At 37.4% G+C, this 22,099-nt stretch overlaps 3 protein-coding genes across 3 annotated transcripts; all 3 read right to left on the reverse strand.

Moving 5' to 3' along the window:
* Positions 1-1,707: 1,707 nt before the first annotated feature.
* si:ch211-207i20.2 (uncharacterized protein LOC568537 homolog) lies at positions 1,708-7,596 on the reverse strand. The gene is made up of 5 exons (XM_027177393.2): positions 7,242-7,596; positions 6,333-6,501; positions 4,160-4,218; positions 3,297-3,399; positions 1,708-2,889 (listed from the first exon to the last, which is right to left on the reverse strand). The coding sequence occupies exons 1-5, from the start codon at positions 7,431-7,433 to the stop codon at positions 1,877-1,879; spliced, it is 1,536 nt and encodes a 511-aa protein (XP_027033194.1). The 5' UTR covers positions 7,434-7,596; the 3' UTR covers positions 1,708-1,876.
* Positions 7,597-9,275: 1,679 nt separating this feature from the next.
* On the reverse strand, positions 9,276-13,298 carry LOC113662506 (phenylethanolamine N-methyltransferase). Its single transcript, XM_027177395.2, has 3 exons — positions 12,985-13,298; positions 12,435-12,642; positions 9,276-9,852 (listed from the first exon to the last, which is right to left on the reverse strand). Exons 1-3 carry the CDS (start codon positions 13,157-13,159, stop codon positions 9,414-9,416), a joined length of 822 nt encoding a protein of 273 aa, XP_027033196.1. The 5' UTR covers positions 13,160-13,298; the 3' UTR covers positions 9,276-9,413.
* A 2,195-nt stretch (positions 13,299-15,493) lies between these two features.
* Positions 15,494-19,026, reverse strand: LOC113662505. The gene is made up of 7 exons (XM_027177394.2): positions 18,889-19,026; positions 18,560-18,693; positions 18,424-18,460; positions 17,736-17,917; positions 16,034-17,456; positions 15,790-15,856; positions 15,494-15,693 (listed from the first exon to the last, which is right to left on the reverse strand). The coding sequence occupies exons 2-7, from the start codon at positions 18,691-18,693 to the stop codon at positions 15,596-15,598; spliced, it is 1,941 nt and encodes a 646-aa protein (XP_027033195.2). The 5' UTR covers positions 18,889-19,026; the 3' UTR covers positions 15,494-15,595.
* Positions 19,027-22,099: the final 3,073 nt, after the last annotated feature.

Raw genomic sequence — 22,099 nt, forward strand, 5'->3', positions numbered from 1 at the left:
CCACAGCGCCCCCTATCACAGCTGTGAGTAACGACACGCTGAAACAGGAGCAGGGCTGCATTCGACACACTTCAGGCCAAAGTATGGTACATAACGCTTCAGCTTGACAGTAATAAGTTTTATCGGTGGCGCAAACGGTTTTCTTGGCACTTGTATATAAAATGAAAAAAGATACAATTATTAAGATAGTTGTATGATCTGCTCCAGTTCATGTGAGACGACGGAGAAACAGTGTGTGATAGATATACTGTACTTGTAACAGGTACGGTTACGCAAGGTAATGGATCACTTTTATGACTGTAAATATTACCAAGAATTTTAAATCAAGAGCAAAATGCACAGGTGACTAAACAACACTGATCTGTGATGGGTGATTGGTGTTTGAGAACGATGGTGATCAATGATTGGTGTTTGGGAACGATGGTGATCAGTGATTGGTGTTTGGGAAAGATGGTGATCGGTTATTGGTGTTTGGGAACGATGGTGATCAATGATTGGTGTTTGGGAACAATGGTGATCGGTAAGGGGTGTTTGAGAACGATGGTGATCAGTGATTGGTGTTTGAGAACATTGGTGATCGGTTATTGATGTTTGGGAACGATGGTGATCAGTGATTGGTGTTTGGGAACAATGGTGATCGGTAAGGGGTGTTTGAGAACGATGGTGATCAGTGATTGGTGTTTGGGAACAATGGTGATCGGTAAGGGGTGTTTGAGAACGATGGTGATCAGTGATTGGTGTTTGAGAACATTGGTGATCGGTTATTGATGTTTGGGAACGATGGTGATCAGTGATTGGTGTTTGGGAACAATGGTGATCAGTGATTGGTGTTTGGTAACAATGGTTATCAGTGATTTGTCATCAGGAAGCTAGTACAGGACAGTCGCTACAGATTTCTAAAAGATTTGATGTTTGGTTCTTTTTAAAATAAAGCCAATTCTGGAGCAGGTTTGGTGCAGTATAAATAGTACTGCAGTTCTACACTGTGACTGAATAAAATAAAAAATAAATGTTTCACTCGGATTTGATCCACATGCATCCCCGTGAACAAGTAGATTAGCAAAGTAAAGTTTGATATGTGTGATGTGTAATGCCATGTACCAGATGTAATCTGTCTCATTTGAAGTGAGATTTTGTCTCTTCTACATATATTAGGTATGACGTGATAAAGAAACAAATCCAAACAATCAGCTCAAATGATTCCTTATTTGGTTCATTGGAGGTTTTTTCGTCATGCTTCCATAGAAAATGTGTACAAAAACAATACATACAAAAATAAAGTTTGGATTGAATTAGCAGAGCTCATCGCTGGTGTCTTATATGTGTATGTTAAGCAACAAGAGTAGCCAGTCACCTAAGTTTATTAGCTCTACAGTGTATGTTGAGATCTCTGATCCGTCTGCTCAAATACTCAGACATGCAAATGTTAGTGAAGAGGATCGGAGAAAAAAAAACACCATCGAATCTGATCTAATTGGATATTAATCTGATCTAATCTAACAATCTGGTATTTTAGGTAAGTGTCAGTCCTGATAATCACACGCTGTACATACATAAGAGCATAATTGTACACCATCTTCTTATTTATCTAATTAATTAGAAATTCTATAAAATAAATAAAAAACATGTACGAAAGTGACACAAATATAAAGCATGTCCAAATGCTTTACAAGGTTTTGTAATTCTTTTCAGATGTAAACATACGTGTTTATTGAACAATGTATTATATTTTTATTTAACATTGAAATTGTTTATACATGATTTGCAGTCATCCAAAATAGTATTAATATAAATAGTAATATGCAGTTATTGTAAATTAACAGTTTTTTTATGCATGTCCTACTGTAGGAAACTTTGTGATGGTTAACAGAACTGACTATGCTGTGGCGTACACGCACTTGTGCAGTTTGAGATTGCGCGGGTCGGAGTAGCGCTTTCCGCACTTGTCACATATGTACTGTTTGCCTCCTCCGTGGAGGTGGCGTTTGTGCGTGCGGAGGTGACTGCCCTGACTGAAGCATTTGCCACAGAACTCGCAGCTGTATGGCTTCTCGCCCGTGTGAGTGCGCTCGTGCAGCTTCAGACTGTTGGTGTTGTTGAAGCGTTTGCTGCAGTAGCTACATCCGAAGGGTTTCAGGTCTGAATGCGTGCGGCTGTGAGAGACGAGGCTGCTCTGCTGGCTGAAGCTCTTGCCGCACTCTTTGCACGTGAACGGCTTCTCCCCGGTGTGAATGCGTTTATGGATCTTCAGGTTCACGGGGTGGCGGAACGTCTTTCCGCACAGGTCACACGAGTACGGCCGCAAATCGGTGTGAATGCGCTCGTGGTTGCGCAGGTTCGCTAGGTGTCTGAAGGCTCGTCCGCAAACCACGCAAGAGTGCGGTTTCTGTCCTGTGTGAATGAGCTGGTGCGTGATCAGCGTCTTCGCTCGGGTGAAGCTCTTGCCACACACAGAACACGGGAAGTTTTTCTGGCCTGTGTGTGTGTGTTGGTGCCGGGTCAGGTTCTGCATGATGCTGAACTTTTTGCCACACACGTCACATCCGAAAGGCTTCTCTCCGCTGTGGACAGTCGCGTGTGTCCTGAGGTGCGCAGCCTTGCCAAAGCATTTGCCGCAGTCTGTGCAGCTGAAGGATTTTTCACCTGCATGAACACGACGGTGATCTACGAGGCTCTGCTTGTGAGCGAAGGCTTTTCCGCAGAGCGTGCAGCCGAACAGTTTCTCTCCACTGTGAATCCGTTGATGTGACCTGAGGCTGCTCATGGATAAAAACGTTTTCCCACCCTCAGCACAAATAAAAGAATTCTCCTCAAAGCTATCAACTTCCTGATGACCCTCACTGCCCTCCGCTTGTGTCCTGACTTCCTCTGACGGCATGTACAGGTGATCTGTAATGAGGGGGAAAACATGTGTTTCACTGAAAATACTTCTGTTTTGGTTAATTATAGTTTCTTTAATTACTATTTATTTATTTATAATAATAATCATCATATTTTTCTGTCAATTTTTAAAACATGTAATCCTATATTTGTGATTTTCTTTCTCCTTGCGCTTATTTTCAAAATGATTTTTATTATTTATTTAAATTTTACTTGACTACAATATTTTGAGCTACATTTATTTTAAAAAATGTACAGAATAATAAAGGGTTATTATTATGTTTTTTTTTATCATTACAATAAATTTAGAGGCATTAAAGACATATTATTGAGTTATTGTTCTCAAACAGTGAGAAAATAATTAGCTCTAATTTTTGCTCGATTTTGGGAGATAAACTCAGACAGAATAGTCTCACCTGCGAAAAGAGATTTCAGGTCGATGTTTCCGATTTCGTCTTTAATCGTCACAGCAAGCGTGAGAGGAGATTCGGGACTCTGACATTCCGTTGTGTCTCCAGCCTGAGCAAATATTTACAGTCAAACACACACCAACGGTTCTTGTCTTGTTAATCTATTAGTGAAAACTTTGTATTCTATGTTTCACTCCTGAAAGTGTGTAAATTCCAAGATAAAAAGGTTTACTAACGTAAACCTCGTCCTGATCGACTTCATATCATAGAATCTGCATGGATCCCTGCACCGTTATATCGGCGAGATACTGAGAAGTTTAAGTGGTGTATTTTTCCGAATGACATTTCGATGTTTACAGTGTTTAGCTCAGAGAGACATACAGAGTTGTAGAGTCTAGATCAGAAACATTTCCTCAGTCGCCGAGCTCCTTCCAGAACGTTTGGTGCAAAGCTGTGGCTTTATTTTATTGCCATTGATTAAAGAATATAAAAATGAAGAAATACAAATTGACAAACTCGGAAATTAAGAGAAATAAAACGATCATTCGGTTTAAATGAAAAGAAAGGACGGTCTGTCTGTGCGGTCCCATATGTCACTAACAAACATTAATATTAAACAAACTGATTAATATTATTGAATAATTTTATGTTGACAAGATTTTTAACAAGATCTCTTGTTTTGAGGGCGTAACAGAATCAAAAGTGTCAGGATTACGCTCTGCACTTTACAAGAGCAACATCTGCACACGAGTTTGAAATCAGTATATGAAAAAGTGTGTAAAACTGGTGGAAATTTTTAGTTCCGTTTGTCTTACACAGACGTTTACATACAAGAAAATCTATCTTCATATCTACTTAAAGTCACCTACCTCGTGTCTTGCTGGTGCCTCTGGGTTTTTCCTACAGCCGTCGTAGGAATGTTCCTCTTCTGAAATTCAGACAAAAGCAATGATTTGTTTTGATGAAATTAAACGCTACTGCTCGTTGGCGTCCTGAGAGAAACTGAGCTCGTATCTGAACAACGAAGTGCTCAACCATAGGGACAGATTCCCCATAATCAGTGTTGTGCTAGTTACTAAGAAATAGTAACTAGTCACCGTTACTAGTTACTTCATTCAAAAAGTAACTCAATTACTTTGTTGATTACTTACACCAAAAAGTAATGCATTACTGTTAAAAGTAATTTTTTAGTTACTTTTTTAAAGAACATAAGTGTCGGTGAAAGGCTCTCGTTAAACTTGTCAGTGTCCTCCAAATTAACTGGACTGCTCAGCTACTGTCAGCAGTGTTGATAAAGACCGGGGACTGGCAGAGCCAGAGCACAAGTCCACTTCTATTAGCTGTTGTGTAAAACAAGCCATCACGCTGACTTCCTGTTTAAAAGAAATTTTCAAGCAAATTAGCCGCTAACAGCACGTGTTACAGTGATTTAATCGTGATTATTACGTTTGCATAAAAACATTCAAATACGGCATTCATTAAGATATATTTTATAATAACATACACTCAGAGCCCTCATAAAAACTCACACTAGTCAAATAAAACAGCTATTATAAAAATTTTACTTTTTTCCCTAGAAGGAACTAAACATGTGCTGCTTTTATGTAATGTCTTGTGTTTTTTGTTTGCACTGTCTTTTGTCCTGCACTGTCCTTTTGTCTTGTCCTGCACTGTTTGCACCAGGTTGTACAGATGCACTTTATGTAGCTAGGACTAACTGACTAAAGTCCTTAGCTCTTTGTTTGTCTGTTTGATGTAGCACCATCAAACAAAACACTCATGATCCTGGAAAAACGTCTCATTTCACTGTGTATTTCAACAGCTATATATAATTGAAATGACAATAAAAGCTTCTTGACTTGAACATTTGCCCTGAACTACATGGAGATTATATGGAGGAACGATCCACTTTCATGACACCTATTTGCAATAAGGAATAAAAAAAAAGGGTTTTGTTTGACTCTCCCACATACTTAATTGCTCAGTGATAAGAAGCTGGTTTGTCTGGACAATTGGATTTTATCAAATACATCAATAACTCAATAAATAACAGTAACTTTGTACCAATGTGTCTATAAGTGAAAAGTTCAGGGATATAAACAATCCACATCTCGAATATTCAGACTGTAACACCTTAATATGATGAGTTTCATATCTGAACAGTTAGTTCAGGGGTTCCCAAACTTTTCAGAATGCGTACCCCCAGGATTAGACTGCTGACGACGTCCCCCCCCCCCCCCCGAACAATTATAACTTCATGTATAATTGTATAGTAATTGTAAATGTATTCAGAAAAAACGCCAAATGTGATGGATGGGCGCTGTGTGCGTCGCAAAGCAGGTTCACTCTAGGTTCAATTTTGGAGATCTTCCACGTTAAGCCGTGACCTGTGTTTATTCTTAATGTAAGTCAGCGCTGAGAATGTCTTTTCGCATAAATACGTTGAGACAAATTGCATGAGTACATCCAACACGGCTTTTGTGGATATTCCAGTGCGGCTTTCGTGGATATTCCAGCGCGACAGAAACCCAGAACACATCCAGCGTCTTGCCGTCAAATGCCGTCCTCAGGGTTTGAACGGTTGAAAGTTCTATCAGCACATTTTTCGTATCTGAAGCCAGATGATTTGCCGTGGTTACAGTGAATGATGACCTTATCCAGGCATATTGGTCGGGAGCATCTCCTTCAGGGAAATACTTATGAAATATATATATATATATATATATATATATATATATATATATATAAAATAAATAAAGTTTCTGGAAATCACCTCGCGACTGCTGGGATGTGGGAACTGCTGAGTTAGATAATGTTCATATAATAAAACTGTTCTGAAAAAGTTAGTGGAATATATTTTACTGTTAAAGGAGTCTGTGTTTAACTCTGAACAGAATCCACGTCCTGTAAATATTCAACAACTGGACTGAAGTCCATGAAGTTCTTTAGTCCGTTTTATACAGTGATCTGTGCAGAATAAAACCCAGCATGAGTGTAAAACATTGAGTGTGTACTGTAACGTGTGCAGCAGTGAATACGTACCCGGCCCTCCAGCTGACAGAATGTTCAGAATGCTTCCCGGATGTTTTACTCTATTCTCTGAGAAGGTTTTGCTCTCTGGGTCCAACAAGAACTTCTTTTCATCTACAAGTGTGATGATTTTACCAAGCGCCTCGTTGCCCAACACTTCCATGATTGAGGCAACCTGTTTCTTTAAAGAAAAAAAAAGAATACGCAATTCTGTTAAAAATCTGGTTCCGACATGGGTCGATGTTTTCTTTAAAGGGATAACAATTTAACTGAAATTCACATATGAAAATTATTTAATAGGCTCCTATGATGCAATTTTGTTATTTATATCTGCTATTTTTCTTAATAATCCACCTCTTCATCGTCATTCATGAATTAACAGTAGTCTTCCTCCACATTCTGAACAAAGTCAGCACAATCACAGGATAAAAAACTGTTTTGTTTCAGCGTCGTAGTTTCATTTGTAAAATACTGGTTATTATTATGATAATAATATTATAATAATAGTATTATGACAAAAAATATTATTGCCTGATACACAAATTCTCTTATATAATAAATTGTGTTGCACTAATAAATTCTTTTACTTAACTGGATAAAAAAAATGATAGCAGAAATGACTTAAGACTGTTAAAAACTGTTTAAATGTATGACATTATAAGTTTTATGTTAGGTATTTTAATTTAAGTGAATTATTGTCATCCATGTTCCATGCTTTACCTATTTATAAGGTAAAAAAAAAAAAAAAGAATTCACACTTGGTGAAAGTTTTGTGCTGAAGTATTTTGATTACATAGAATCAGAGAATCGACACCGTCTACGCTCGTGAATGCGAATCGGTTCAGTGAACCGGTTCATCCGATTCAACCGTTTGTATGCGCTTAACATTGCGTGCGTCATCACAAGCAAACGTAAACATACCATTTTCTGTTCCGTTTCCGTCTGTATCAATTCTTTTAACTTCACCTTTATACTCTGATCCTGAGAAAGCCGGAGGTTTAAAATTAACTCGGTTCTTTCCTGGAGCAGTTTGCACATTTCCGCCATAACAGAGTGAATTAAAGCCTGCAACACCGAGGCTAAGCGCGTCTGTAACGCCACACACTGCGACATGACCTACACTTTATTTAATTTTAGAGTTTCCTTTTAATAAAGGGAAAACAGTATAGAAAAATACTTTTCGAACACGCTTGTAAAAAAAATAATAAATACTCCAGGAAGCAATCACAACCCTTGGTGGAAGTATAGGGTCATGTAACCTTTTACATCCGGTTTATTCCTGTCAAAATAAAAGCTTCGAACGTTTAAAAATGGTTTTGAGTTTCTATAAAAAATCTAAGAATTAACTGCAAAATCGAAATCACAATAAATCACATTTTTAATCGAAATCACAATAAATAAATCACAAAAGGGCACTTTTACAATCCTAAAGATTTGAAAGTGTGTTAAAATGTTTGTTTTGGCCCATATTTTTTTATTTACCATAAGAGCCACTAACAAAATTCTTATTTTCAACTGATTCCTTGGGTTCTTATAAACAATGTTGAGTTATCTTCACCTATCTGTCACAGTACTCAGTACTCAGACCTCAGTAATGATTAAAACAAATAAAAACGAGTCAGGTTAAAGAATATGGAGACTAATTTACTCATACATCTGTAACTAATGAGCTCTTGCATGAATTCACACAAAACTTGAAATAGATAAACAAACTGTAACTGAGCAATCATGCAGGGTTTGCCTAAAAACGTAGAACTAAGAAAAGAATAAACAATCCGTTCAAATTCTTCTCAGTTTTATTTATTTCGATTCATACAGGGGAAACCTTTTCAGCAGGGACATTCACATATTGGCACATTACATGTTTGTTCACACAAACATGCATATATCTTGAAAACAGGTGTACAGTGACAGTTTTATTCAGTTTAATTCTATAAGATCTAGACACTAGAAAAGTCTGATGTACACTTTATGAAATACCACGTCACATCTTTTTTTCTTAAATGATATGATTGTTTGTTTGTCTTCATAACTAGTTCATAACCATGAACGTGTACTGAAATGCATTTTGGAGATCACAATAATTAATCAGACAAAAGGGTAATTTACTCTTGATTATTCATTCATTTACTTGAGATACATAGAATACTAATAATAATTTTATATCAACTGACAGAATGCATTTCTGTGACTTGTACAGTAACCTGACCAGGAGTTTATCATTCAGTGTACAATTTAATTATTGTATTATGTAATAGAGGATGAAGCAGAGTCCAGTAGGTGGTTTGTATTTATACATAAAATGACTTAGTAACAGCATTACTGAATGCAGCATGTGTTTAAGTCAGACAATTCAAATAAAAGTTTAAGTTTATTTATTTTCCAGGAACTTTACTGAAAAGAATTTGTTTATTTAGTCAAAGCTTGGTTTATAGTTTATTATACTGTGTGAATGAAAGGGAGGGAAGTGGAACAGTAAGGTTACAGGGTGAAGAGGTGAAGAAGGTACAGGAGTTTAAGTACTTGGGGTCAACAGTCCAGAGTAATGGAGAGAGTGGGAAAGTAGTAAAGAAGCGAGTGCAGGCAGGTTGGAGTGGATGGAGAAAGGTGTCAGGAGTTCTGTGTGATAGGAAAATATCAGCGAGAATCAAGGGGAAGGCATGCTGTATGGTTTAGAGGCAGTGTCATTGAAGAAGAGACAGGAGTCAGAGCTAGAGGTAGCCGAGCTGAAGATGTTGAAGTTCTCTTTGGGAGTGACAAGATTGGACAGGATTAGGAACGAGTACATCAGAGGGACAGCTCATGCTGGATGTTTGGGAGACAAAGTTAGGGAGGCCAGATTAAGATTGTTTGGACATGTTCAGAGGAGGGAGAGTGAGTATATTGGTAGGAGAATGTTGGACATGGAGCTGCCAGTCAGGATGCAAAGAGGAAGGCCAAAGAGGAGGTATATGGATGTAATTAATGAGGATATGAAGCTAGTGGGTGCAAGTGTTGAGGATGCAGAAGATAGGGATAGGTGGAGAGAGATGATTCGCTGTGGTGACCCCTGAAGGGAAAAGCCAAAAGAAGAAGAAGATACTGACAATGATTTTATTGTTTCCTAGCTTTTGCAAAGAACACGCCTTTAACGTCATCCACTCCAACCAGCATGTCTGCTGTTAATCGATACACACTGAGCTGCAGGAGATCGAAGCCACTGGCATTCAGACTCGCACAAACCTGGGCCTCATCCAGTGGCACAACAGGAATCCGAACATCAGGAGCTGCCATGTAAAAGCTCTCCCCCAGAGCTCCAATGAGCAAAAGGTGACCACCGTTACGCAGGAGGCTGGACAGATTGCGTAGTGCTTGAGTGAACGAGGAAATGTCAGGGCTCACACTTTCAAGGCAGAAACAGGACACAAGGCAGTCAGCGCTAGAAGCATTCAAGGATCCAGGTGGAAATGGGAACAGGCGGTGAACATTTACAGGAAAAATGTCAGTCACCACCGACCGAAGCCTCTCTGCTTTCTCCTGCCATGCTGAGGAACTGTATTAAAACATTAGGTACATTCATGTTATTGTATGTTTTAAAATAGTCACAGTGTACAGAAAAAAAAGATAGGCTAAAATACTTGGCATTATAAAGTACAAAGTGACCCTACTACCAAGAAATTCTAAGGTGGCATTGGGAAAAAACGGAAACACTGGCCCATATAGTATTTGAGCTTTCACATCTGTGAAGCCTGGTTACCAATCTTCACATTTCATAAGTAAGAGCAGAATGTGAAGGTTGAATTTAGAGAGTAAATTTAGAGCTGTACATAAAATACAGTAATCCACACAACATAATGGGAGACATATCAGAGTTCAAAAGAGGAAAACAAGTATTTGTTGTGTATCAATAGCCACGGTATCCAGGGTCTATTGGCATACCACCGTGAAGAGCCAACCACATCCATCAGGATTATTTGTCCACACAAACGGATGTTGTCTCAAAAAGATGTCTGGTACTAACCTGAATTATATCCAAAAAAACACAACTGCCCAAATTTACTGCAGAATTAAATGCACACATTGACTCTCCTGTTTCCATGAAAACTGTTAATTAGGAGCTCCATAGGTTCAATACTCATGGTCAGGCTGCTATAGCCAAACATTTGGTCACTCTTGCCAATGCCAAATGTCAGTTTCAGTGGTGCCAGCAGTGGAAATCTTGGGCTGTGGAATATTTTAAATATATATTGTTCTCTGAGGAGTCCACCTTCACTATCTTGCCACATTTGCTAGCCTTACAGTATGGAGAAGCCCCAAAGAAGCTCACCACTTTGACTGTTGTGTGCCAAGAATGAAGCACAGGGTGGGTCAGTGTTGGTTGGGACTGCATTATCATGGCTTTCCTTAGGTCCACTACTTCTACTAGATGGGCATGTCACTAGCACATGAAATTAATCAGCTGATTTATAAAGAAAGATTCAGAGTGGGAGGCCCCTCTGCACAACTGGAAAACAAGGAGATGTCCATGTGATCTCAAACTCTTCAGTGGTAGTGTATGTGTTCACCTCATGCAGGGTCTGTTATGGTCCTGTCACATCAACATCCCGGTGAAGAAGGCCTGGGAGCATCTTTACCACCTTAGATGATTAAAGTCTTCAAACTGCCATCTGAGGTGTTAAGAACTTTCTACATCTGCATCATTTAGAGCATCCTAATGGGAAACTCCACAGCCTGGTTTGGTATCAGCACCAATCAGGACACACGGCTCTCCAGAGGGTGGTGCTATCAGCTGAGCATACCATGAATATAGTAGCCAGGAAGAAGCCAGGAGGAAGTGAAGGACCTCAGCCACCTTCACAATTGACTTGCCACTTCTTGAAGGCAAACACATAAACAATGAGGAGAAACCTCTTCCTGCAGGCCATACAAACCTCAACCAGGAGAACACAGAGTGCTTGGACTCTTCTAATCTTGTCACATTATACCCAATACCTTAACTGGACAGTTACAGGTCACTTTGCATTTTTTATGCACTAAAAACTGCACACACATTGCACACAAACACACTTTATACATAGTCTATTCACATCGCCATAATAATATGAATACAATACACGTCATTGTATTGTTTTCATACGCTGCATTTTTTTAAAATATTTTGTGTATTTATTTTTCCTCTCATCCCTACAGCTAATTCCATTTCATGTTATATTCCATTTCAATAGCTTTTTTTTGACTCTGCTTATTTGATCTTTATAATACAGCGGCGTCATATATCAGGATCAGGCACCAATACACAAAGAAAAAATGGTTTATTGAACATAAAGTAAAGCTGAACATCTCCCATGGCCTGCACAGTCACCAGATCTGAATAATATAAAACCACTTTGGGGTGTTTTGGAAAACCGAGTATTTCAACATTTTTCTCCACCAACATCACATAGTGACCTGCCCACTGTTTTGCAAGAGAAATGGCTCAAACATCCCTCTGGCTACAGTTAGGACAATCATTCCTAAGACAAACTAATGCTGTATCGGCTGCAAAAGGAGACCATACACCATACTAATTAATTATCATGGTCTAAATCCAGGTGTTTATATTTTATTTTCCAGCTCCTGTATTTTAGTCATTAAGGACAGAAACAGCTAAAAATTAAATAATATGGAATTTGGAAATATTTGAATATGAGTTCCATATATTTGAATAATACACATCATTTTAAGATCTTATTGAGTGGCCAAACTCAGGTTTTTTCCGAATGGAGTCAAAACAGAAGATACAAACCGTAACACGTTAATGACCTCATTTACATAAAAAGACATTTCAAACAAAAAGTTTTTTAAAAAGGAAATCCTACTCCATAATCCAGATTCAATTGAAAATAATTAACATTTTATTTACTGTGACATAATTGATAGTTTTGTCAGCTTCTAAATTCCATATATGAGGACAGTTTTAAATTCTGGATTTCTGAATAGTGAGGACCACTATAGGAGAAAGCCTGCCTTAATTACCCTGAGACATTAACCTACTGAACATGACAGCAATAAAAATAATAAGACCAGTGTGAAGAGAATCAGTCTGTGTCTGGGTCAGACATTCTGCAAACGTGAATAAAACATAACGTGTCTCACCTGCGTCCTTCCAGCTCACACACATGTTTCAGGTAAGGGGTCCAATCAAAGTTGCTCTGTCCATCCTTGAGCCATTTGTCTAATTCATTCCGATTCACTTCCAAAAAATCAGATAATATGACTCGACTAAAATTCTCACATCCGCTCATCACCTGATATAAAGTTGGACCAGAACCAACATCCACAAGAATGTCTCCTTTTATGGCATCTGTGGAGTGTGGAATACACAAACTATTATTTTAAACAGTTTTACTTGGTATCTAGCTTGTCTCACTTCACACTGAGGAGGGTTGTCAGTGTGTATAGTAATATATGTAAAACACACACATATATATACATACGTATATATACGTATATATATATATATATATATATAAGTATATATATACATACGTGTATGTATATATATATACGTATATATATATATACATATATACACTGTTATATAAAGTATAAAAATTACTTTATTTTTTAGTAAAATTATGTAATGATCCATTCAAATATACATTTTTTAGTCATTTAGCCAATAACAACACAAACAACATCTTACCCTCTCTGAAAGCTTTATGAAGGCAGTTTAGCTTCCATGGTACGATGCTGTCACTTCGGCTGAAGTCCGCTCGTGGTGGTGTGTAATTGTACTTCAGGTAAGCTTCAGGATCAAACCCTTGGTAAAAATCAGCCATTGCAGCTATTGCTTTCTCTTGTATGTTCTCTCTTTCCATCTTTTTCTCTTTTCTTTCTCTACACAGCTGTATTTATATTTGGTTTCCTTTGGAATAATCTGCTGATCTTTGCCCATGGCTAGCTGCACTCTATCCACCTCTTTATCTATTTATTTCTAAAGGAGTAGAAATTGGATCCTCTGTTTTACCTGACAGCATCAATGACCACGGGGCACTGATGGCATCGAGGACTTTTACTGTGCATTTTTTTTTTCACTTTGGGCATATCTCATTTCATTAGCTTTGTAGTTTCCATGCTTCTGTTCCATTCAGATGAAAAAATAAAAAATAAATAAATAAAAAGTAAAAATAAAAGTCATTTTTAAAGGTGTTCCTGAGTAAATTAAGACAGGTAATGTAATTTAAGTCACCGTGCCAATTTAAATCCTATATGTTACCTCTACATAAACATCTTACGTTAGGAAGATTTGAGCATTTGAATAGCTTCTGATTTTAATTTTCATGGTTTAAACTGATTACTATGGAGATAAGAACAAGATACACTGAGGGTTGAAAAAAAATAAGTGTGTATTACTATAAAAGCTTTTATTAAATAAAGAGCACAAGCCAAAGGATTATGAAATTGATGCATCTTTCCCCTTTAAATTAAATTTTAAACATGGTGCATTCATTTCAGCCTGAAGGCATCTCTGCTAGCTTTTAGGCTACACAAAGTGGCTGATATTTAATTTCTTATCGTCGTCTGTCAGACAACAAAGTCCTGGAACAAACGTTTCTCAGCAAAATTAAACGTAATGTTAGGCTGTTATATTTTTCAGATGGTTTTGTGTATGATTTTTTTATATATAATCTACTTGTTTATCTAATCTTTTATTTAATCTAAAGTTTTTGATAGTTTTATTGATTACAAATTATTTTATTGATTCCAGAAAGAACTATGTGCTGGTTCTATATACTGTAGAGAGACCAACATGTAATTATATGTCTTACATTATATGTCTCACAGCAGGTGAATGAATATTCAGCGCAGACAAACTTTTCAATCAGTGAATATATGTGTTCTGGCCCTTTGTTTTGTTGTTTTGGGTACATTGATTCAACGGTTTGACAGCTTAAATACAATTGAAGAGCCATTTACATAACACAATCGTCATGAATAAACAAAACAAACCCCTTTTGAAACTCAAAATTATGTCAGTTTCTTTTGTGAAATCAATAAATTAAAAAAATATAACAGTAAAAATATTTTCAAAACAAAATATCCCATTCAAATACCCAAATATTGGAAACTGTAATTCGTCCAGTATAAACTTAAGTATACAAAATGTGCAGTTTGTAATCGTAAACATCGACTTTCAACACTGAAAGTACTCTTTTTTTTTTTTTTATAAAACTTAATGTTCAGTTCAGAAATCATCCTGTTCATCCAAAATAGAAAAAAAATTAACTTTCCTACCAGCTCGTCGATTTTAAACAATTCAATCAGCAAGATTACAATTTGTGCATGTTGAGGTTGTGTTTAGTGCAAAGTTGTATCCTCTGCACAAAATCAGGAAACATTACATGATATTGCCATGGAAGAACAAACAAAAAACCCCAGCAATAATTAATCTCCATCTCAAATACACATCATATTCATTTTTTACATATATGCACTAGCATATTCACATGTGGATATAGTTGGTCCACTTGCACATTAGCATTTTGCTCGCGTTACCTGTGTCGCCCACATAAACATAACTTTCATCAGTTTACTATCGCATTTGCAACAGTTTTGTTGCTTGTTTGTGCTCACTGCTGCTGGTGTTTATTAAGTATTGTTAGTTTCACTATGTTACCAAACCGTAATTCTGCCTACTGTGATTTGATTCTGTTTCTGTTTTTTTTACTAGTTTTTTCGTGTTGTTTTCTCTTGGACTTGGTTGCCTCTAGGTTAGGGTTAGGGTTATGGTTAGGGTTAGCGTTATTTTTGCACCCATTTTGGATTTGTATGCTCTGTGTTTACTCAGTAAACCTGCATATGGACACTATACCTTCTGCCTTAGACTCTACATTACAGAATACTTTGCCGGCAGTGAATCCAGCAGAAATCGCAAGATGCTAGCAGTTTACCACAAACTCACGGCACTACAGACTAGCATCACTTCTGTGACTGTTTGTGTGTCTCTACCTGTGCTATTCCCATTATTTACCCTTCATCCATCTCTGGACTCTTAAAGAATCTTAATTTGAGGTCTTGTATGCGTACTGCATTGGGGTCTGAATCGGGCATTCCTGACAACATTATTAGAATAATAAAATCGGATTTTTTTTTTTAAACTTTTTTTAACTTATTTGTTTGATTAGTTAGTTGCTGGGTGTTGATCATTGTAGGTGGAGTGGTATTTTTGTTTGTTTTTTTCTGTTTGGTTATATGTCTGTTATATTTCTATAAATTCATTAATAATCACTGGACACAGGATAACTGTGATGAGTTTACGGAGTGGTTTTAGAGTTGCGGCAGCAGAACCTGCCCAGTGCCCTGCGTGCTCTTTCAAATACCGACCGCGAGGGCTTTGGTACTCTGTGTGAATCTGGGAATAAGAAGAAACAGAGTTACAGCAAAATGACAACACAAGTAGGGTAAACATGGTCAATTATTGCAGATTCATTTTGTTTTAAAGACTTACCAGAGGTGCTCGGCTGGTCCACCGGTTCCAGTGCATCTCTGTGCCGCTTCCTCTGCTTTTTGGGAGACTGAGAATTATGAAGATAAAAAGACAAATCAGGAAACAGAACTGGACATCTAAGATAACTTGACTGATGCTGTAAATTGAGTAACTGATGTAAACCATTGAACCATTCAATTATCACTCACAACAAATAAAATCTCAGAACCACAAGAAAACATTTAGGGGAAGAAGACCTGCATACCTTAACGACCACTAGCCTGTCAGCCTTCACAACAAAGCGATGTCTAGGCCTCTTATTCTTCTCCTGACCCTCAGCTGTTTGAGTTGAGCGTCCATTACTTCCATCACTTCCATTACTTCCATCACTTCCATTACTTCCATCACTCGACCAGACATTTAGCACGTTTTGCAATAAAGCCTTAGTGGACTCCTCTACAAACAAGTAAATGAGCTCAGGAGGAAATTGCATAGAGAGTAACATGCTTCTCTCTGGAACAGAGTCTGGGCCAACTTCCTGCTCGTGAGCTATGCCATCCCCAGTGCCAGCTGACACATCTATCTTTTTGTCATCTCCAGCAGCACTTTTAGAGAAGGAAGTGAAAAAAGCTTTCAACTGATTGCGGGCCACAGTAAAAAGGCTCAGAGGAACATAATGACCGTTCTGGTCTGAAGGCAGAGGCTTGTGCTCCATGTTAGATAATCCAATCTCCTGAGATACTCCACTGATCACCTTGTTAATGCTACCAGAAGCGACTCGATCTAGATCTACTGCCGCTGTGCCGGAACCCAAGCCTGTCACACTGATTGTTCCTTTGGAAATGTGTGAAGCTAAGCTCTTCTCCAGGATATCACTTACATCCTGGGTGGCTTTATCTAGAACCTGTTTAGCAGCGACATCAGATTCCATCTTGCTTTTCTCTGAAACGGCTTGCTGCCGCTCACTGACGTATGTAAACACCCGCTTGTGGATATCCATGTGGATCTTTTGAGCATAAGCGAGGAAGGCCTCGTGTTCTGGTACAGACTGGTCAGCATCGATGCAACTGTGAAGCAAAAAAAATAATTTCTGCAGAATTTCCGTGGCTTTGCTTTTGGCCAGCTCCATCAGGGAATTCAGTTCTGTCTCACTGGAGGCAGGGACAGAGGTTTTGGATGACACTGAGACGGCAAGCTTTTCATCCGTTCTCAGAAGAACTTCAGTTATCATTTCTAAGGCTTTGCTCACAAACTGATCACTGAAAGGGACCTCAGGTTGAGGAGGTGATGAGGCACATTCAGGAGTCATCACTTCAGACAATGGGGAGGTCAACTGAGAAACTGTGGATACGGTATTCCAAGAAGAGGACCTGCTCATGGAGACAGTTTCTTCCAAACCCTTCATTAATTTCTGGACTTTCAGGAGGGACTTTAGTGACATTAATAAAGTGTTTTTTTCATCTGGTCTGCTGAAATCTTTAGACTGATACAGGGCCACAATCTTATCACAGATCTCATTTGTGCATGTGATGCTGAGATCATCTATCTGTGAGAACTGATTTTCTTCTACCAAGTTCACATGTGGTGCTGATGCCACGCTCCGAATTGCCTCCAGCATTGCACCTTTAATTTCTGTGACGATTCTCTTAGCGAGATGACAGATGAAATCAGATGCTTCCATAGGGGATCTTTATACACAAACATGGATAGAGAGAACATGATTTTTTTATATTTTTTTCAAAGGCAAAATCAGACAGATAAGTAAAATAGTACAATCAATGTTAAATTTATTTTCTCTTTTTAAACAGCCAATTGCTTATAAAACACAGAAAACCCATGTGATTAGCCATTCAAAATGCTGCTAAATCCTGGATTCTTATTGGTCAGAAGGTTGATTAAACAGTGCAATAAAGGTGATCATCGGGAAATTAAGGTTGAAATTTGAGCAAAAGATTGGTAAAGATTACTTTTGAGCTGAAGCCAATTCCGTTTCCTTGCCCGATTCCATTTCCTTCAGCTTGTCATTTGCCTTGACAATCGCTTCGATCCCGAAGCTTTTGCTGAGAGGCTTCAGTAAACGCCGAACGATAACAGACGACACCATTGTCACGATTTTTGTGCACGTAACCGCAAACTTCACCCTTGTGAACTTTTGAAATAAAAGAAAGAAAATCCGCTTGTTGAATATGAAACATGATCAGTGACGTTACAATTTGTTTAACCAAACAAAACCAGTAACTGAACTCTGCTGTGGTTAAAACCAAGTTTTAAATGAGAATCAGTTAACTCTTCACACAGCAGTCAATAACACTACAATACATAACTGAACAGGTTTAAAACATGACTGAACCTATCTAAATGTTTCCCAAATCAATAAAGTGAATAGAGTATTACACAGTAAATTGATTCATCTCTTCATTAGCCAGATCAACCAACTAAAACATTTACATCCCATTCATTAATTTGTTATTCTGTTATTGTTATATTGGGCGTATGGTTGCCTAGTAGTTAAGGTGTCGGGCTACCAATCGGGCCCTTGAGCAAGGCCCCTAACCCCCAATTGCTCAGTTGTATAAAAATGAGATAATGTAAGTCACTCTGGATAAGGGCATCTGATAAATTCTGGAAATTAAAATGTTATTCTCCCACTCTTACCTCCTTCGTCATGCCGTGGCTCACAGCCTTCCATTCCCTTTAGACAAACACACAGACAGTAAATCAGAATCAAACCATTTATTCAAGTGTAAATGAATTGAATGAAATGATACTGAGTGACAAAGATTGTGCGTACTCATCGCTCAGATGAAGAACAAGGTCCATAATATCCCTAAAACATTTCGGTCTATGGTCAGATGTTGTGCTCATTATGGACGCTTTAGCTGCTCCAGCTGTTCCACACTGTTTCTTTTTCTTCTTCTCACTCATCTGTAAAGAGCACATGGAATTCAGCAGATTCAGTGCTTCAAATCAGAGTTTTTAATAATTACATAACCGACCAGATCATAAATATTTAAGCATTTATTCTGTCTCAGAATTCTTTTTGAATTCCTATATGCTTAAACTTTGGCATGTGAAGGATGTCTGATTTTATTTATAATTGTAAGGTTTGTTCGAGCTTACCTTTCATGTAACCTGTTAAATACAGTAAATGTATAAAATAGAATACAATTATAATATAAACATCATAGAATCAGAATTCGAATCAGAATCAAATCCCCCCGTGACGTTACTGTCACGTCGCGGAATATCGGAGGCGGGCACATTGTCAATCATTTGTCGCCGGAGCCAATCATGTAACGGCTCCTCAGCCAATCAGCTAACAACTCGAGTTTGTTATCTGTAGCTCAGTGCTGCTGAAGCGACAGTTGTTTACTGACTGAAGCCGTTTAGCATCGCAATATATTCACTTAATTCATTTCAATAAAATTCCCCTTTCACAGACTTTTACAGTAAAACTCAGTCAATGGGGTAAAGTGCTAAATAAGACTATCCAGGGTTTGCCAAATAATGTTGCTGGTTTGAATGAAGCACGTAGCAAAGATCCTAACAATCCTAAGAAACACTAAAATGTAAGAAAATGAAAATATTAACATAAATGTTTGCATGGATCAGCTGCATTATTATTATTATTATTATTATTATTATTATTATTATTATTATTATTATTATTTTATACAATTCTTATAAAAAGAAGAAAAATGACTCCAAAAATGACTCATCATATGTATAGGGTCCCTGCATACATTTCACTTAACCATATGATAGATGCTCTTTTAACTACTATTCCGAGAGATATATAATATAATAAAACTCAGTGAAATTCAACGTGCATCCTTAACCTTTCAGCAGCACTAGTTATCTTTACAATGGTAACACATATCCAGAAATACATAAAATATTATCTTCAGAAATATGAATCATAAAATTCATCTTCAATTATTACACAAAATATAACTAAACATAATTATATTTAAATTACTTAAATACACTGTATTCACTGTTATTGGATGAATACTATGCAATGAGTTATAAGGAATATACCAATGGAAATGTTAAGAGAAAATTAACAGAGAAGTTGATCATATGGAAAAGTATTTGAATCTTGGAATAGAACATGATTTTCTCGTGTTTTATTGTGATTAACATAGTGGCACCAGATGGCAGCATGAACCTGTCAGGACAGACTGTTTAGTTGTATGCAGGCCAGGTGTGTTTATTGAGAATGTGGCATGCAGGGGCTGATGGGTAATGTAGTCCAGTGACAATTCAATGTAACCTTGACTATTGTTTCATGGTTTGTAGTGAATGTTTACTGTAATCAAAAGAAATGTTTTAACTGTATCAGAGTCTAATGTTTGTATTTGGTTTTGCTGAATTGTCATATTCACATACAGTATTTGAAATGTTTTTGCTAATCCTTTCATCCTCGTCCCTTTATAGACATGTAAAAAGGCACACTAAAGCTGTTCATTTGAGCTCATAGTGGCCCAAAAAAACACAACTAAAGCACATGTTTTTTCCTTTGATTTGTCACCATTATTTTACTTTAAATCGGTAATGGATATCTCTAATTTTCTTCTAAATTGCTCCAGAGAATTCCACCCTCACAGTATTAGTCATCTAAATGATTCCATTTAATAGGTATATTAACGATTCGAGTCCCTGCATGAATGCATCCTTGTCACCTCGAAGCTCTAGTGTTAGTCATTTTTTTTTAAATATCAAAAACACTTTGAGGTTAATGCTTTCCATCACATGTTTGTCAAGCTCAGATTGATCGATCTGTGGATCGTTTCACTGCATATGTTACTATTAATAAAGTTAGTCATTATCTGCTTAAATGTACTGTAAAAGAGCTGACTAATTAAGTAGAAATTAATGTTGTTGGAAACATTGTTCTGATTTTATCTTTTGTTTAAAAAATTTAATAATTTTTCATCTGAGATCATTTTCAATGAAGATGCAGTAATGTAGAAATTTTAGAGTACAGTATTTTCAGACTCATGGTTGGTTTCTACACTCAGGCAAGGACTTTTTATAGAGTGTCAGCCTGTTCCTACCTTGCGCACAGATTCATATAGTTGCACATAAAGGAAATAAATAAATAAATTACAGATAGCCGTATTTTGCTTTATGTTGTATTGTATGTTCTTTCTGTTGATGGTATTTTTAGTATTTGACCTATTGAACCTAGAGATAAGGGCTTTTGCCAAACACTGTAAATGTAAATGTATTATATTATACAGTATGTCCATGTTTATCTCAATTTATTATACTCTATGTTTTCTACATTTTATTATAATACAATGTTTGGTAGTTGTGAACAAAAATACACATTATAAATTATTAACCACTATTATTTGGTTGACACTTTTATGTAAAATGACGTGCTGAAGATAACAAATGCACCTGAACTGTACGTCATTTTAGGTAAAAGTTTCAATGTTAGCTTCAGTCAATTCTAAGTGTGAGACTCCCAAGTGTTTAATAGTATACCATATTTTATTATATATTGGGAGATATCCACCTTTGCCCAGCACAAGCTCTGCTTGGACACTGAATTGCATTTGTCACTGCCTGCAAAACAGATGAAAAGGAAAGAGGACTTACGCCATGTACTTAAGTGATGCTCAAACTGGGCACAGCATGTATAGTCTCTCCCGTTCCATTAACTCAACACAGTCTTCACTACCTCAGTTGGGAGACCAAAGTACAGCATAGGACCTGGTCCCCTTCAGGGGCCAGACTCAGCGGTTTCAAACCTCGCTGGGATAGAGAATCGCCCCCTTTAACGGAGAGAGGCGGTTCCTCCTAACGGGCATCTCCCAAGGAGTACCACCCAAAAGGGAAGAGAGCAAGATCTGATGTGACAACCTGAACAGATGGCTCAAGCCCAGACTAATCGAGGACTGATGTAGGTGCACCATAATAGGTAGCCCCTGAACTGTGGGAGTAAGTGATTCAGCATTCAAATTCAAATTCTAACTTATTTGTATAGCGCTTTTAACAATGAACATTGTCTCAAAGCAGATTTACAGAACATAAACATTAAAAAAACGTTAATATAAAGATTAATATAATATAAAAATTCAAGATAATATTAGATATATTTAAATGTGTTTGTATTTATCCCCAAAGAGCAAGCCTGAGGTGACTGAGAAACATGGCCCCTATCTTCAGCAAATTGTGTGCAACAAGAGACAGGAACCGCTCAATAGTGCCAAACACCCCCCACCCTAGGACCCCCTTGACTAGGACTGCTTCGCAACCAGAATGACGCCCTAGGAACACAATGTGAGACATGAGAAAGGTACAAAAGTACTAATACGGT

Source organism: Tachysurus fulvidraco, chromosome 8 (assembly GCF_022655615.1).
Source record: "Tachysurus fulvidraco isolate hzauxx_2018 chromosome 8, HZAU_PFXX_2.0, whole genome shotgun sequence".
Taxonomy (NCBI): Eukaryota; Metazoa; Chordata; class Actinopteri; order Siluriformes; family Bagridae; genus Tachysurus; species Tachysurus fulvidraco.